The sequence below is a fragment of the Babylonia areolata genome, chromosome 4 (genome assembly GCF_041734735.1).
Source record: "Babylonia areolata isolate BAREFJ2019XMU chromosome 4, ASM4173473v1, whole genome shotgun sequence".
Lineage (NCBI taxonomy): Eukaryota > Metazoa > Mollusca > Gastropoda > Neogastropoda > Buccinidae > Babylonia > Babylonia areolata.
The window spans coordinates 54,545,856-54,563,657 of record NC_134879.1 but is presented as its reverse complement, the minus strand read 5'-3'; the positions used below and the strand labels follow the sequence as shown (position 1 = coordinate 54,563,657).

At 42.1% G+C, this 17,802-nt stretch overlaps 1 protein-coding gene across 1 annotated transcript in view; it reads right to left on the bottom strand.

The window, feature by feature from the left end:
• Positions 1 to 12,205: 12,205 nt before the first annotated feature.
• Positions 12,206 to 17,802, bottom strand: part of LOC143281319 (uncharacterized) — a 34,512-nt gene continuing 28,915 nt past the window's right edge. Inside the window, exons 10-13 of the mRNA XM_076586509.1 lie at positions 17,147 to 17,475; positions 16,420 to 16,563; positions 12,999 to 13,168; positions 12,206 to 12,430 (exon numbers count right to left, since the gene is read on the bottom strand). Coding sequence (XP_076442624.1) covers positions 12,336 to 12,430; positions 12,999 to 13,168; positions 16,420 to 16,563; positions 17,147 to 17,475 — 738 coding nt within the window. The 3' untranslated portion in view covers positions 12,206 to 12,335. The remainder of the gene's footprint in view (positions 12,431 to 12,998; positions 13,169 to 16,419; positions 16,564 to 17,146; positions 17,476 to 17,802) is intronic.

The window sequence follows — 17,802 nt, the reverse complement described above, 5'->3', positions numbered from 1 at the left end:
CTTTGTGTCTCGGGCCATGTCCCCTATGATGAGTTAAATCAGCATTTCCTGAAAAAGTATCAGCGTAGTGCGACTGGATTCAAGGACAAGTTTCGTTCTGCTAAGCTTGATTCTGATGAGTCTATTTATGCTTACTTGTCCAGATTACAACATTACCTGGACATATGGATTTCTTTGTCTGGTATCACCAAAGACTATGGCGGACTGAGAGACTCACTGTTACGTGAGCAGTTATTACACTCCGTGCCCCGTGATCTGGGTATCTTTTTACAAGAAAAGTCATTTTCTGATGTGAAAGATATGTGTGACAGTGCAGGATTATTTCGTGAAGCCAGACCAGATAAGAATGTGGCTAGAAGGTATGACTATTCACTGTTCTCTGCAAGTGTTGGACGGGTATATCTGAAGCGACCACCTGCGTACTTATGGTGGTGGACAGTCGTTTCAACTGAGGTCGTGGTGCTGATGCATCTGGGCCTGGACGTGGAACAGGATACCCTGCGGTGAGGATGTCTTATTCCTCTCATTCTACCTTATCTTATCCTTCCTCTTCCTCCAGTCCGTCTTTTTATTCCTCAAATGGTGAATATCCTCTTGGGAATCGTGGCGATACTCGTGGTTCAAATGTGGGTTACAGGGGTAATGCATGTGGCAGTGGTGCGCAGTCAAAAGGACATGCTTTTCTCAGGGTGTTGAAAGCAATATCATATACGCATGTTGTCATAAATGTGTTGGTATAGGTCACTATTCAAAAATGTGTGCGACGAAAGATTTAGTTCAAACGTCTATGGCGTACAGAGTGCTGGTGTCTACCTCATTTGGTAAGCAGCCACGTGGTCAGCTTTCTTTCTTTCGGGGTTTCGTTAATGGTGAGCATGGAAGTGTGCTGCATGATACAGACTCACTTGTGATACACACTGTAAAAAAAAAAAGAAGATAAATCTAAAAAAAGAAATGTAAGATAAAATATGATTTTATAAAAATGAAAATCGTTAAACTGTTCGAGTCAAATAATAATAATTTTAAAAATGCCATAAAGCAGATTTGAACCAAACATGTTTGGGCAAGAGCAAACAGTCTAAGGCTCAGAGCCAACCTGCGTCCACAAATGACGCTTAGAAATAACATCAAATCATGCTTTTTTCGGGGGTTTTTAGCATGATAAATCGGTATGGTATTCGAGGTGATAACGCCGTTTAAATCATGTCATTTTGGTATATCTCGGGCATTTAAGAAATTCTTTAAAGTCCGCAGTAAAGGAGACGCTGCCATCCCTTCTGCAACATTTAGCTGTTTTCTCTGGATCTAGATAGATGTTCTACAGGCTTACACTCGCCGGAAACTGTGACATGGTCGAATCAATTTCTCTTTATGTTCATTCTGGTTAATTCAGTATCCACTTTAAAATATTTATATGCAGTAAATATGTCAATGATGTAGTTTGTGCCACTGTATGTGTTCTGTCCAGAATTTGTATTTCATTTCTTTAAACTGAGAACAAGAAAAAAAAAGATCTGCACAGACCAGCCTAGCCAAGGCTGACCAAAACTCAGTGAAACAGTCAAATCGATTTTTCTTTTCTGTTCATTCTAGTTCATTCAGTGTCCGTATTAGAACATTCAAACGCAGTAAATACGTTGATGGTATATTTAGTGTCACTGTATGTATTCTGTCCAGAATTTGTTTTTCTTTTCACGTTCCAGCAAACGGGAAGAGGTAATATGGTGTTTTCGAAATCCGGAACGAGCCTCAACAAAACAAACCGTTTATGATCCGGAAATACGGCTTAATTTGGAAGACTTAGAACCTATCATTGGTATGACTGTGAAGATTTTTTTTTCTACTATGTTTAAGCCAAATTTGGTATTGGCAGACAAAGTATTTCCAGAGAAAATTGCAATGTTGAAGTTTACTGCACAAACACACACACACACACACACACACACACACACACACACACACACACAGACAACCAAACACTGGGTTATAACGTAGACTCACTTTGTTTACACAAGTGAGTCAATAAAAAGCAAAGCAAAACACCACCACTACTACTACTAGGAGCAACACCATCAAAAATACGAACAACAACAAAAACCAGCACTTCATTAAAAAAAAGAAAAAAAGAACAACAACGAAAAGAGACCAACTCACGAGGAGAGAAATGGCCACAGCCTTGGCCCCCAAAGGCCCAAAGCCTTGGTGTCCTGCGATGACACGGCCACTGGCCACACCATTGCGGAAGCGACAACTAGGCACCACGTTCAGCATTTTGCAAGCTCCCGCGTACAACTGCCGCACGCGCTCCGGGTCGTATGGGCCTGGGAACTCCGGTTTGGGCTCTGCAGCAGGGAGAGAGAGAGACTGTGTGTGTGTGTGTGTGTGTGTGTGTGTGTGAATACCATGCCTTTCATTTACTGTTCAACATCAATCAGAATGTCACGAAAGGATCGTAATCCAACGAAAGAGAAAAATTTCTATGTACAAAGTTTCACAGCTACTGCCGTTGAAGCCGGCAGATGTCACAAGTCTAAGAGTTTGGAATTCACACAAAACATAACAGACTGAAAACTCGTAACGGAAAGGTAATTTCTTAAATAACTATCAATTCTCACACGGTAACTGAGCACAGAATCAGTCCAAGAATCCTATCACTACTCAAGACAGTTGAGCTCCGGTCCCGTCACAATGACAGAGTTCCGACGAGGGGGAGAAATGCGCTAGACACATATATATTCATTCAACAAGAATACATGTTCGTAACATACACCCCCAGCCTTAATCCTGACCTTGAAAACAAACGGATTATAAATGTATGAATCAACCGGCGAGTAGATAAGCGAGCAAATAAACACATTAGTAAAACTAAGCCATTCTTTTCATATCTATTGTTACCTGAGAGAGAGGAAAAAAAAACATAGAGGATTTTCCCACACCCGACCACCCGCTGAAACTACGCTGACCAGCCGGAAGATTTATTATATATGTTTTATTCTGTCCCGTTTTTAGCTAGTCGTTTTTGTCTGAAATTAGGCTACGTCAGCTCAGGTTTTACATTAATTTTGTATCACACTCCATCCCGCCACACACACACGCGCATGTACACACACAGACACACAGATATTACCCCATCTCCATGCACCTCGCCAGCTGACACCCCCCCACCCACCCCCACCCCCCCACCCCCCGTCGCCCCCATTCCACCCTTCACACTCTCCTCACCAACGTAAAACAAGTCTTCATCGAAGAGCGAATCATCCTCCAGATCGACAAAAGATCGACACTTTTTCAGCATCGCCCCCGACGCGTCAGCATCGTCCGAAGAGGCCTTGTTCCTCCTCGCCTCAATCCTCCTCCTCGCCTCCTCCTCCTCCTCGGGGCGCCCGGTGTAATCTCTTTTCACTCTCCTCTTGCCGTCCTCCACGTACACATCTTGGGATGCGCCGAGGTCCCTTTCGGCCCTCCCCTTGACTGGCGGGGGCTTGTCTTCCCACACCTGCCGGGAGGGGTGAACGTGTCCACTTGACACTTGACAAACGTCTTGCCTTCAGCAAAGCAAGCCATAAGTCAAGGTGGGTGGAGTGGGGTGGGGTGGGTTGGGAGTTGGAGGGTGGGCGTTGAATATCTACTACATGCATGCATCACGCCAGTAACCCAAAGAATTAAATGTTAGTCTCCCAGTCGATTGAGGGAGTAAGGGAGTGACCTGACTCGGATTTGGCGGTTTGTCGACACAGATCGGGGATTGATGTGAACGATCCGAATGATGATCGGTTTTGTGACTGACAGATGGTCTGCACTGGGCTGTAGGGTTGGTTTGCTCTTTGTTTGTTTGAACCCAACCAAGTGATTCTTTGTTATTTCCCCCATACCCATGGTGTCATAATAACCAAAATATAATCAACCTCCACATTGTGTTATTGTCGTTACCTCGCCCGGAATGATCTTGACGTTGACATCGATGGGGGCTGTGTATATGTCGACTGCCGGCGTCGTCATGGTGATGGTGCAAAAGGTTTTCACACCTTGTCAAGGCTAAAGTTGTACAGTCGAGGTGTCGTTTGTGGCCAAAATCGTTTCGCTGATCTGGAAGAATATCGATTATTCAATAAACAACTGTAGGCAAAGCCTACAAGGCTCACATGTTGTTCATGCTGAACAACAAAACCTAAAACTCCTGGTGTGGCAAAGGGGGTTAAAGCACGGGGGAGTGGGGCGGGGGAGGGGTAGGGAGACGGGGTTTATCAGAACTTACAAAGATATCGATCCAAATCATATTTTTGCTCACCATCAAAAACGACTGCTTGTAGAGCCGAAAGCTGTGTGCTGGAAACGGAACAATTCCATCTTACACAACCCATATCGATCGGCATGTCATTGTTTACGATCAAAATACAGATAGATTTCAAACTTTTCCTGTCTTTATCACGATTTTCTGGCTTCGACAAATCGGAACAAAATCGTCAAACGAAATATACACGATAATCACTGCGGACAAGTCCAGTTTTGTTTTATTTATCCCCGACAAAAGTTATGACTGGTGGTTCGTACGGGTTCTCGAACTCTCCTTGACTCAGTTTGGGTGACGTAAAGTGTGCACATTACTAAAGTCATTGACTGTAATAACCAAGCCTGTTCAAATCTGTCTTTGCACTGTGTCTTCGGCACGAACTCCAAAAAATGGCTTTTATCGATATCCATGAAAACGCACGTTCATCTTCAAAAACTCCGAGTTTCTCTCCAAGTATGTCTCTTTCTGAAACCGGAAACTCTACAAACACGCATGCGTAATATGAGTTAAGTGTAACTGTCACGAATCCTGGGCCGCGAAGTACAATATTTGTTGATTTTAAATGGTTGTTTGTGGATACTGTGCGCAAAGTAATGAGTCCTTTGCACAAATCATTCACTGGATAAAACTTAGTGGCCTCCTTCGACCCCTTTCAATGATGGGTTATCGCAAACTACCGGTACGATGTGTGAGCTGATAACAATATACATGAAATGCAGTCACTGTGTACGCCACTTTTACCGACAAAATGACCACTTGGCCGAATGTACGAGATAGATAGTGTAAGACTTCACATATTCAGACTGGTGTTCCGTTTGATGTCAGAATTTTGCTGCTCTTGGCAGATGTATGCATTAATTTCTGTACGAAGCTGATGAAGTTAACAGTTTATAGAAAACTGATAAAAATGACTGCTGTTTATGAATGTGTCGATATGTCACATACAACTGCAAAGTTCTGTGGAAAAAAAATTAATATGTAGCAGTAACCAGACTGTGGAAATATTTTTGGCTTCTTTGTCATTTTTATTCTCCTTCCTGGACGTACTTTGTCATTATAATTAGAATGTGTGGAAAGGATTGATCTTATTCCCCTTTTCAAGCCAAATTTTGGGTCGACAAAGTATTTCAAGAGAAAATGGTTTTGTTAAAGTTTACCAAGCACGCACGCGTACGCATGTTCGCATGCACGCACGCACAGTCTCTCTCTCTCTCTCTCTCTCTCTCTCACACACACACACACACACACACAGACGCGCGTACACAGAAATTGAAAAAGGGATTATTACACACATCAACCAAAAATGTAACAGTAAAGTGACCGTGGGAATGTTTATTACTTCTTGGAAAGACATTGTCATTATAAATAACTGGTATGGGTGGGAAGAACTTATCTTTTTCTATTTTGAAATAAAATGTGGTGTTGACAAAGTATTTGCAGAGAAAATTAATTTGATAACGTTTACCACGGGGAATACACACACACACACACACACGCGCGCGCGCGCGCGCGTGTGCATGCTTACACACACACACACACACACACACACACCCCACCCCCCCTCACACACGAAATGCCGGAAAATTTGTTTTACCAGGAGAATGAGATAAGCAGCTTGTTGTGGAGATGACTGTTTGTTGAGCGCTTAGAGTTTGATGTCTGATTGAGGACTGGTGCTATATAAGCGTCAATATAGCGTGATATATATATATATATATATATATATATATATATACATATATATCATATATATATATATATATATATATATATATATATATATATATATATATATATATATATATATAATTATGTTTGTTGGTATGTATACCCTGCCCTCCTGCCCCCTACCCTTTGCCGGGGATCATTCACTATGAATAGCATCCCTGCCTTTTGGAAATTCTGTGCTAGAACTTTCCTCTTTTCTATTACTGTCTTTATTTCTGCCTTTTTTCCTTCCTTCACTATTGTCTCCTTCTCCCTTCTCAGTTCTTCTTCTTCTGCGTTCACTCGTATGCACACGAGTGGGCTTTTACGTGTATGACCGTTTTTACCCCGCCATGTAGGCAGCCATACTCCGTTTCCGGGGGTGTGCATGCTGGGTATGTTATTGTTTCCATAACCCACCGAACGCTGACATGGATTACAGGATCTTTAACGTGCGTATTTGATCTTCTGCTTGCATAATTATACACACGAAGGGGGTTCAGGCACTAGCAGGTCTGCACATATGTTGACATGGGAGATCGTAAAAATCTCCACCCTTTACCCACCAGGCGCCGTCACCGTGATTCGAACCCGGGACCCTCAGACTGACAGTCCAACGCTTTAACCACTCGGCTATTGCGCCCGTCCCTTCTCAGTTCAATCCCCTTTCTTTTTTCGAGCAAGCCCTGACACTTTTGTTCCTCTTTTCAGCAGCCTGTGATGTACTGTCTGTGCTGTTTTGCTCTGGCGACTAGGTATTAAACACTGGGTTGGGCATTAGATAATTTTCTTTTCAATCGCTAAAGACGTGGAACAAGCTCCCTGATAACCTCTCTCATTCTGATACCCTCGCCTATTTCAAATCTGGTCTCAAAACTCACCTCTATCCTCAGCAATACGTTCAGTTGTGGCAGGTCCTCTTCTTTGAGTGTGGTGTGCTTGACTATGTGTGTGTATGCATGTTTGTGCACGCATACACATGCATGTGTATAAATGTGTATTTGTGTGTGTTCGTATGTTTGACAGAGCACGCGTGCGTGTGTGTGTGCGCGTGTGTGCAAGTGTCTGTGTGGCTGTGTGCGTGTGCGTCAGTTTGTGTATGTGTGTATGCCTATGTGTGCGTGTGTGTGTAGGGCAGCTGCTATGTACATACATATGTATGATAAGATCTATGTAAGGATCGTGTGTGTGTGTGTGTGTTTGTGTGTGTGTGTGTGTGTGTGTGTGTGTAACATTGATGCATTGTGTTATGTAATAAAAAGATTTTAAAAAAGAGAAAAAAAGTGTTTTGTAAAGCACCTGGAGCAGATGTCTGGATAGTGTTCTATGTAAGTATCCATTATTATTATTATTATTATTATTATTATTATTATAAGCAATCAGCATGCCTTTTCACCCAACCCAGAGCTAGAGAGACACACACACACTGACGCTGACATTTTTTTTTATTGCCAAATAGCGTTTTACAGGTCAGCTGCCATGGGGGTAAACGACAAATGAAAAAATAGCGAGAAACGATGAAGGGAAATGAGAGAGATGTGTGTAGATGTTTTATTCATATAGGCCATAGCCCCTTAGAGGGGGTACACATGGAATCGACATTAAGTCGCATATTACTACAAAGAAAAATTACGTTACATAAGCATTGCGATGTTTAAAAGCTCTATGCAAATATGAAGCAAAATGGTGTACAATAGTTTCGTTCGTAGACGACAATAACAAAATGAGTTTAAATAAACAAGGCTGTCTATAAAATTTGAGTGGAATTAATCGTTCTCTAATATTTCTCAATGCTGGACAACTAAGCACAAAATGGACCTCATCTTCAGTTGATTCTTTGCATAATGGGCATAACAAATTACAAATGTTTGACTGCCTATAACGATACTGATGAGCAAAAATATCAGAGACACCGAACCTAAATTTCGTCATTAAATACTTCAAACCTCTAGCAATATGCATACGCATATAAATTGGAACATTATGCAAATTATTGATCATTCTGTATAGCTTAAATCTGTCACTGTCCTGGATATGAGAATTCCAACTTTGCCATCTACAATCAACCAATCTTTCGCGGAACACAAGAAAATAAACATTTATATCTTCAACACCTTGATTTAGCCATATAAAACCAAAACCGTACTCATATAATTTCATTCTAACATTTGAAACCCAATTTCTTCTACCCTTATTATCTAAGTCTAACAACATTTTGTATGCTTTATATGGCAATCTGTGTTCATCCATTTGTTTTAACTTGAGCCAGTACTTAATACATTTAACGGTAGAGAGCAACGATATTGGGTATCTGTCAGTCTCACCATAGACGAGATCATTTGGTGTCTGAAGGGAGTCCCCTAAAAAAATTTTCAAAGCATATAGATGAATTTTTTCACAGTGTATAGCAGCAGAGTCAAGACCCCATAATTCTGCCCCGTACTGTATCATAGGCTGGATCTGAGAATCAAATATTTTTAGGAATAATTTCAGAGATTCATTTTGTACTAATGACAATTTCTTCATGACATATAACAATGCATTTTTTGCTCTACTTGCAAGGTTTTTACATGCAAATGTAAAACTCAAACGTGTAGAAAAATAAATACCTAAATATTTGTATACATTCACAATGGGCATTATAGTTCCGTTATAGGTCCATCTTTCTCTTACAGACAAATAACCTCCCTTTCTAAATACAATTATATTACTTTTACCCATATTCACTTTTAGTTGCAAAGAAGCAGCGGCTCGTTATAGACTATTCAACTGACTTTGTAACCCTATTACTGTTTCTGATATTAATACTACATCATCAGCTAAAAGAAGAATGAAAATTTCCAAAACATCGCCTATGAATGTTGCACAGTGTCTTCCATTTTTAATTACTTCCTCTGTCAATTCATTAACAAATAAAGAAAACAAAACTGGACTACAAATATCACCCTGTTTAACCCCAGATGTACAATTGATGTATTCTGATAAAGCAGCACCACATCGCACCCTTGCCTTTACAGAATCATACATACTCATAATACATTTATAAATTTTTCCACGTATTCCATTTTTCAATAAAATAGGCCAAAGTATACTTCTATTGACAGAATCAAATGCTTTCTCAAAGTCAATGAAAGCAACATATAATTTGCGATTCAAACAAAATTGTTTCTGTATGAAAGCCATTAATGTAAACATATGGACCATATGTGGATATGAGAGAGAGAGAGAGAGAGAGAGAGAGATCGAAATCGAAATCGAAACTTTTTTACTGGGGGAAAAGGAATAGGCACTTATCGGCCTGTTTTCATCCTACCCTCATATAAACTAATTTAGGAAATACAAAAGAAAGAAAAGAAAAAAAAGAAGAAAAAAAACTGGAAAAAATACATACACACAACAAGAAGAACATAGAAGATACACAATTCTCTACAAAATAACATAGTATGCATATGCTTGAAGGTCATAGGGAAGGAAGAGATACGAAGAAGGAGAGAGAGAGAGAGAGAGAGAGAGAGAGAGAGGATTTAGGATTATTATATTGACTTACTTTGTTACAAATGTGAGCCAGTTTAAACTACAGATAAAACAAATTAATGTTGGAAATACCACGCAAGCAGCAACCATGTCATGTCCACGTCCGATCTGAAATTGACAAAAGCAACATGCCGTCTCTCCAAAACCCGCATGGTATACCCATGCGATAACTCTTTGCGACGAAGTAACCAATCAGAAACATTTTCCCAACAATTCCTGTTGTAGGTATCCAGTGACCACAACATTACTGCATCCATGACCCAAGTGAACATTCCCCTTCTGAAGTCAACAGCTGGGTGCTAAAATATCCCTTCGTGTCACGAGAAAAGTTGGGACAGGCAACGAATGTAACACAATTCCGCGTCACTTGATAGCAGCGTCATTATCTGTGTCATTCTGTATTGGGTATGCACATGTATGCACGCACTGTGAGAAAGAGACAGACAGACAGTGACAGAGACACAGCCAGAAAGACAGAGTGAGAGTGAGACAGAGAGACAGAGAAGAACAATGAACCATGATCTGTCAATTGTCCATCGGCCATAATTATGCCCTTATGCAATGTGAGGGGGTGGGGTGGGGTGGGTCGGAGGATCAGGAAACGGGGTAGAAGTAGTAATAGTGAGTTTATATACATATATATATATATATATATATATATATATATATATATATATATATATATATAAGGAGAAAAAAGAAAAACAAACACATCAAGCTGTCAGATATTCCAAATTTTCGGAATGATCACGTTCCTTCCTCAAGGGATAAGTTGTTTACATGTTACCAGGGTCAATCTTACGCAACTATTTATATATATATATATATATATATATATATATATATATATATATATATATATATATCGAAATGTCATCAATGAAACGTTTCTGTTCACTGCATGAATGTGAGATTTTAACATGTTCGGGTAATGTTTCTCATTTTCTGATCTGAGTAATTCTATTGAAAAATAAATAGATAAACAAATGAATAAATAAACAAAAAGGAGAGAGAAGGTGGTGAGAGATCCCTTTCATTGTTTTACCTTATAAGTTATATACTGTATTATTCGACTTATTTTCTCCCTCTGTGTGGACATCGATACCAGTGTATACATTCTTGATATTGTAATATATCTAAAAAGTACTGCTTACTCTTACCTGTTTTAGACTGTTCTTTTAAAACTATAAAATAACAAATAAAAAGTATTAAACATTCGAGACAATATAATCTCGCCAGTTCAGTAGAGGCTTCCTGGAACAAATAGATTGTCTCAGTACGTAAAAAGAACAAGGCAAGACACGAAATCTGCAGAAGAAAATTTAATACGTCACAACAAAGACACGTAGTGACGTTGTAAGTCAGGGGGTTTATTTTTTTTATGTCTGTGTGTGTTTTACATGCAATGTGAGTCGATGTATGTGCGTGAGACTCTGTGTGTGTGTGTGTGTGCGTTAAACTGAACAATCCATTTTCTCTGGAATGACTGTCGACACCAAATTTGGCTAAAGAATAGGAAGAAGTCAGTTAATCCCACACATTCTAACTGTAATGATTGATCTGGCGATACCTTGGACTGGCTCATCACATGTGACTCTGATGCCATAATGTCATCATTGATTGTAACTGACGAACTGTCTTCTGACCACTCTGCTGTTATTTTCTCGCTGAAGATCCAAAAAGGTTTCAACATTCGATAGTTTTTGAGAGATGAGCTTGCACAGTCTATCAGTGTGGGATGACCAGGAATCTGTGGTAACTCCTAGAACTTTGTGAGTATTTACCAATCAGTGTATTCCCTATATGTACAGAGGGCATGGTTAATGTAATATTCTGTCGAGAATTAATTATCATATATTTTGTTATCTAATCGTTCAGTGATATGTGGCGAGGTTTAATCTATTCAATTAGCTTAGATAGAGAGTAAGAGAGACAACGTGTGTGTAGAGACACTGATAACAGAGAAAAATCAACTTGAGAGCGCATCATAACAGCCCTACGTCACAAGCCAAGGAAGACGCCCATGCTAACGCCAAAAGAAAGGTGCAGAAGAGACTTTCGCGGGATACAGGACAGCTGGTTCAGCAAGAAGGCGGATGTAATCCATGGCAATGCAGACAAGCACGACACAAAGCGCTTCTATAAAGCGCTTCTCACCCCTCCTCAACACAGGTGGGACACAGCTGCTGACAGAGAAGAAGCAGATTCTGGAGCGGTGTAGAATAGTATCAGCAACAAAGGATCACCACCAACAATAACAAACTGTCAGTTCGGACAACAGCTTTATTTTTTTTTTTTTAAATCCACCCCAGAACGCCAGCTTCTCAAGCAGTGGAACCATTACAGCAAGGTCGTATCATTAAGTCTGGAACAGTTTTTCACAAAGCCAGGTCAGCTAAAGATACATTGACGATACTATTATTAACTATACAGAAAGTCATTGTATAACAGCAAAATAAGTGTAGGCCTATAAACTGACATCAAGATACAGCAACATAAAACAAGGAAACAATTTGGAGTGAAGCGTATGAAATAAAAGCACCTACAATATTATGCTCCGTTCGCGTAAAATGTTCTGTCCATTATGCCGCAATATGATAATACAATATATAGATATAGAGCACAAACATTTTTTGAAAATCAGTAAAAAAAAAAAATTTAAAAGCCTATATATAAAATTATACATATATATATATATATATATATATTTTTTTTTTTTCCAATTCAGATTATATAATACGAGTTAATTCGAGTAAACATTTTTCATTCGATCAATCGCCAAATGACAGGCCAACAACGGACATCAGTCAAGGAAAGGAAGACGGAGCAGATTGGCGAAGGCCGGCAGTAGAAGCACACAGGCGTAGTCTAGACTCAGCGGTCTTCCAGAGCTTGCATCTTTAGTCGTCAGGTCATGGGAGGGTTTGAGGAACAAAAGAAAGAAAAAAAAAAGGAACTATGATTCATCTATGAATGATAACGCATTTAGCACAACCCTGCTCTTTTTCAATGGGAAAAACTCAGTTGTGCTTATGAACAAAGATATTCCATCTATGGATGCAAACTGATGAAACTTAGCTTGATCTTTCCTAAACACCGAAAATGAATCAATAACTCTCTCTCTCTCTCTCTCTCTCTCTCTCTCTCTCTCTCGATCTCACACAGACACAGACACACACAGACACACACACACACACACAGAGGCACACATGCGCGCACGCACATAAACACACACTGACATACACGCATGTGCTCACACAAACACACACACCCACACACACACACCCCGCCCCCCCCCCCCCTCCCAAAACCCCTCACGCCCCCCCCCCCCCACACAGAGGTCGAACTGAACTTCTATGAAACTGATTGTGTCCTATTGACTGGGCCAGACAGACAGACAGACAGAGGAAAAGGAACAGAAAGTTTGAAGGACAATTCGCCTCGCTGTTGTCAGCCATAATGATACCTTTAAGTGTTTCAAAGTTGTCACAAGTAGGGAAGTCCTTCGGGGGAGATTTCAGGCCCTCCTGGCTGCCGTCCAGGATCAAAGCCATGCCGCCCACGTGGTGCAGCTCAATGTGACAGTGCACAAACCACATCCCGGGGTTGTCCGCTCTCAGGCGCAGCACCACGTATCTGAAGACAACGAAAGGTCGTGCCTGAAGACAACGAAAGGCCGTGCCTGAAGACAATGAAAGGTCGTGCCTGAAGACATTGAAAGGTCGTGCTTGGAGACAACGAAAAGTCATGCCTGAAGACAACGAAAAGTCATGCCTGAAGACAATGAAAGGTCGTGCCTGAAGACAATGAAAGGTCGTGCCTAAAGAAATGAAAGGTCGTGCCTGAAGACAATGAAAGGTCGTGCCTGAAGACAATGAAAGGTCGTGTGCCTGAAGACAACGAAAAGTCGTGTCTGAAGACAATGAAAGGTCGTGCCTGAAGACGATAATGAAACGTTGTGCCTGAAGACAATGAAAGGTCGTGCCTGGAAACAACAAAAGGTCGTGCCTGAAGACAATGACAGGCCGTGCCTGAAGACAATGACAGGCCGTGCCTGAAGACAACAAAAGGTCGTGCCTGAAGACAATGAAAGGTCGTGCCTGAAGACAACAAAAGGCCGTGCCTGAAGACAACGAAAGGTCGTGCCTGAAGACAATGACAGGCCGTGCCTGAAGACAGCAAAAGGTCGTGCCTGAAGACAACGAAAGGTCGTGCCTGAAGACAATGACAGGCCGTGCCTGAAGACAGCAAAAGGTCGTGCCTGAAGACAACGAAAGGTCTTGCCTGAAGACAATGACAGGCCGTGCCTGAAGACAGCAAAAGGTCGTGCCTGAAGACAACGAAAGGTCGTGCCTGAAGACAATGAAAGGTCGTGCCTGAAGACAGCAAAAGGTCGTGCCTGAAGACAACGAAAGGTCGTGCCTGAAGACAATGACAGGCCGTGCCTATAGACAACAAAAGGTCGTGCCTGAAGACAGCAAAAGGTCGTGCCTGAAGACAACGAAAGGTCGTGCCTGAAGACAACGAAAGGTCGTGCCTGAAGACAATGACAGGCCGTGCCTGAAGACAACAAAAGGTCGTGCCTGAAGACAACGAAAGGTCGTGCCTGAAGACAATGATAGGCCGTGCCTGAAGACAACAAAAGGTCGTGCCTGGAGACAAAAAAGGTCGTGTCTGAAGACGATAATGAAACGTTGTGCCTGAAGACACTGAAAAGTCGTGCCTGAAGACACTGAAAAGTCGTGCCTGAAGACCATTTTGAAAGATCGTAAACTTGAGAACAAATGAAGCTCGTACCTGAAGCCAGTTAAAGATCGTACCTGGAGATAATTAGAAGTCGTGCCTAAAGACAATGTAATAAAAGGTCGGGCCCGAAGACAATTTCATAAGGTCGTACATGACGACAGTTAATGCTCATACTTGAAGACAATTAGATATCTGTATATAATAAGACTTGAAGTCGTGCTTAAAAACAAAGGTCGTGCATGAAGACAATTAGAGGTCGTGTTTGGAGACAATTTAGGGTTGTGACTAAAGACAATCAATGGTTGCCTGAAATCAAAGGTCGTGCCTGAAGACAATTTAAGGTCGTGTCTGAAGACAATTTAAGGTCGTGCCTGAAGACAATTTAAGGTCGTGCCCGAAGACAATTAAAGGTCGTGACTAAATTTAAAGGTCGTGTCTGAAGACAATTTAAGGTCGTGCCTGAAGACAACTAAAGGTCGTGCCTAACAACTATTGAAAGGTCGTGCCTAAAGACTATTGCAGGTCGTGTATGAAGACAATTAAAGGTTGTGTCTGGAGACCATCAAACCATCGTTAAAGATCCTACCTGAAGACAGTTCAAGGTCGTGTCTGATGACAATCAATGCTTCTGTCTGATGACAAGCGAAGGTCGTGTTTGTTGACTGTAAAAGCTCGGGTTTCAAACCCATCCTCCCAGTTGTCAGTCCACGACGCTTACCGCTTCGCCAGGACGGCTGGGGAGGAAGAATGTGTTGTTGTTGTTGTTGTTGTTTATACTGCACCTTGCTCTTAGTTTAAACAGTATTTTATTTGGAACATGTCACAATACAACACAGATATCGATGACAGGACAACAAGAAAATCTTTTATAAAGTTCCTGTCCTGATACATGTACATCCTGAATATGTGACGGATGTCACCATAAACTAGAATTAACTTGATTAGAATATGTTTGAACTGATGTTAAGCGATTGGCTTGAAGCCTTGTAAGCTTAGGCCTTTGTCGTATCCCAAGCTTCACGACTTCCTTAACTTGTTTACTGACTTTGGTCAGCCTACCATTCAAAGCTCCTTGTCCAGCTTCCTTTTCAGTTCATACCCTTTCTGTAGTTGCTGTCTAACGTACAGATCTTCTTCGATGACATCGTAAATCTTGTGTACTTTCTATTCGCACGTGCACCTCTGAATGGATCGTGACTGTAGATATGTTCCACGGCTATTTCTATAGTGTCACTACCCTCTCCTTACAACAGGGCGTTAAAAGTCCTTTCAGCGGTTCATATGAGAAATGAGCATGTGTTCTGAATGATTCCAGCAAAGCATCTTTCTGTTGGTTTCTTCCAGTTTGACACGGTGCCCACTTCTTGTTTGTTATTCGGTTCAGTTTCCAGCCTGAATGTTATTCCGTACACGCTGCATTGACGAAAATGAAAGAACGCCTGTACGTTTTTTGGAATTTCCTTTCTTTTGGGCTTGTTTCTTCTTCGCCAAGGAATTTCTCAACAATAATCAAGAAGAACAAGAACAAGAACAAGAAGAACCAAGAAAAACAAGAACAAGAAGTTCTGATCGTCACGAACAAAAAGGGTCGTCTGTAATATCTAGGGGAAGTAACTAGCAAATCCACAGATCATGCAGCAGCGATTGCCTTTCCCTGGATGAGCCAGGCCCTTGTAAACTAGAAGACAAAAAAGTGTAAATGAATCATTGCAAACAAATCTCTCTCGACTCTGCAGAGAGACAAGATGATTATCACCTTGACAACTAGCACATCACTCAGTCCTAAAAAAATATTCTCTCCACTCCAGTTGACTGACAAACGTTTAACCCTCCTTACAGCCTTCTTACACCGGGTCCCCCCCCCCTCCCAGCTCACCATTCAACCCCCCGCACCCTCCTCCACTCCCTACCGCCTTCTTCTCCTACCTTTCAAACGACATTCAAATGTGAAAATTGATGCAAAATGTCAGCAACTACCGGCGTGTGTGACTGGGACTTTAAAACAAAAAATCCCCCCTCCTCCTCCTCATCCTGACGCAACAACAACAAAAAAGTCGGTATGATTAGGCTTGCACACACACACACACACACACACACACACACACACACACCATCAACTCTTTCAGCTGAAAGGCACTAACCCTCCTGTGGGGACGATGATGGTGTCTTTACGGATGGGGTTGAGGAGGTTGAGCCCCGGCACATCGTTGGGGGTCCAGGACCTGTTTGTCCAGCGTGCCTTGTTACAGAAGGTGTCCACGCACTCCACGTCCTCGTTGTCTCTCCTGGCAGGTGTCAACAAACAAGGTAAATCAGCTCTGGAATCGTTATAGAATCGGGGAACCGTGATGCGTTATGACGATCAACTTTACATATGTAGGTACGTACATTCGGAGACACACACTCACATATACACACAACAGACACGCACGCACGCATGTACGCGCTCGCACGCACGCATGTACTCGCTCGCATGCACGCGCACACACACACACACACACACACACAACACAACACAACACAACACAGCACAACACACATATGCCCACAACAACACTTCCAAATAATTGTCAATAATAGTTTATTTTGTTAATAAGTTTACTTAAAAATATTCGCGGAATGTTGACTGTGCCGTTCTTTAGTCCTTTCCTTGTATATTCTTCATTTAACCCCACATATACACGCCCATACACTCACACCCCCAGCCACACCCCCGACACACACACACACACACACACACACACACACACACACACACACACACACATACTGCACCGCTATACAACTACCCCACAACACATCTAATGCCACTCAAAAAAAAAAAAGTTAGAAGACGTTAACCACACCATACCACACCACCAAACTAACACAAAGTGCCCCGTGTTCGGGTCGTAGTCCGGGTAGCCCATCTTGACCACGTAGAAAGAGTAGCCATGGATGTGCACAGGGTGGGAGAACCCCGCGCCCGTCCCCAGGTCCAGGAGCACGAGCTGGTGCACCGCGTTCCACGTCAGCGTGACGGTGTGCGTGCAGTGACACAGCACCTCCTTTTCGCCGCAGTTGTCGGCGGGGTCGCACCGGGTGGGCAGGTCCTTGGGCCGTAGGATGGCCGGCACCGGCGGCCACTGGAACTGCACCCCATTGACGGAGGCCGGGGATTTGCCTCCGGAGGACGGGAAGGCAAAGTTGAGGAAAACCTGAAAAGGAACTGAATGATAAATGAGGTGTTCCATAATCTTCTGTCTTCATCTTCTTTCTTCTTCTTCTTCTGCTTCTGCTTCTTCTGCTTTCTCCTCCCCTCCTCCTCCTCCTCCTTCTTCTTCTTCTCATTAATCTGTTTTCGTGGACTGCAATTCCCACATTCACTCACAAGTACGTGCGGGTTTTGTTTTTACGTATATGGCCGTTTTTACCCAACCACACTCACTCCGTTTTCAGGGGCGGGGCGGGGGAAAGGGGGTGATGGGGGGTGGGGATGGGGGGGTGGTCGGGGGGAAGGAGAGACGATCAATTATTAGTCCATG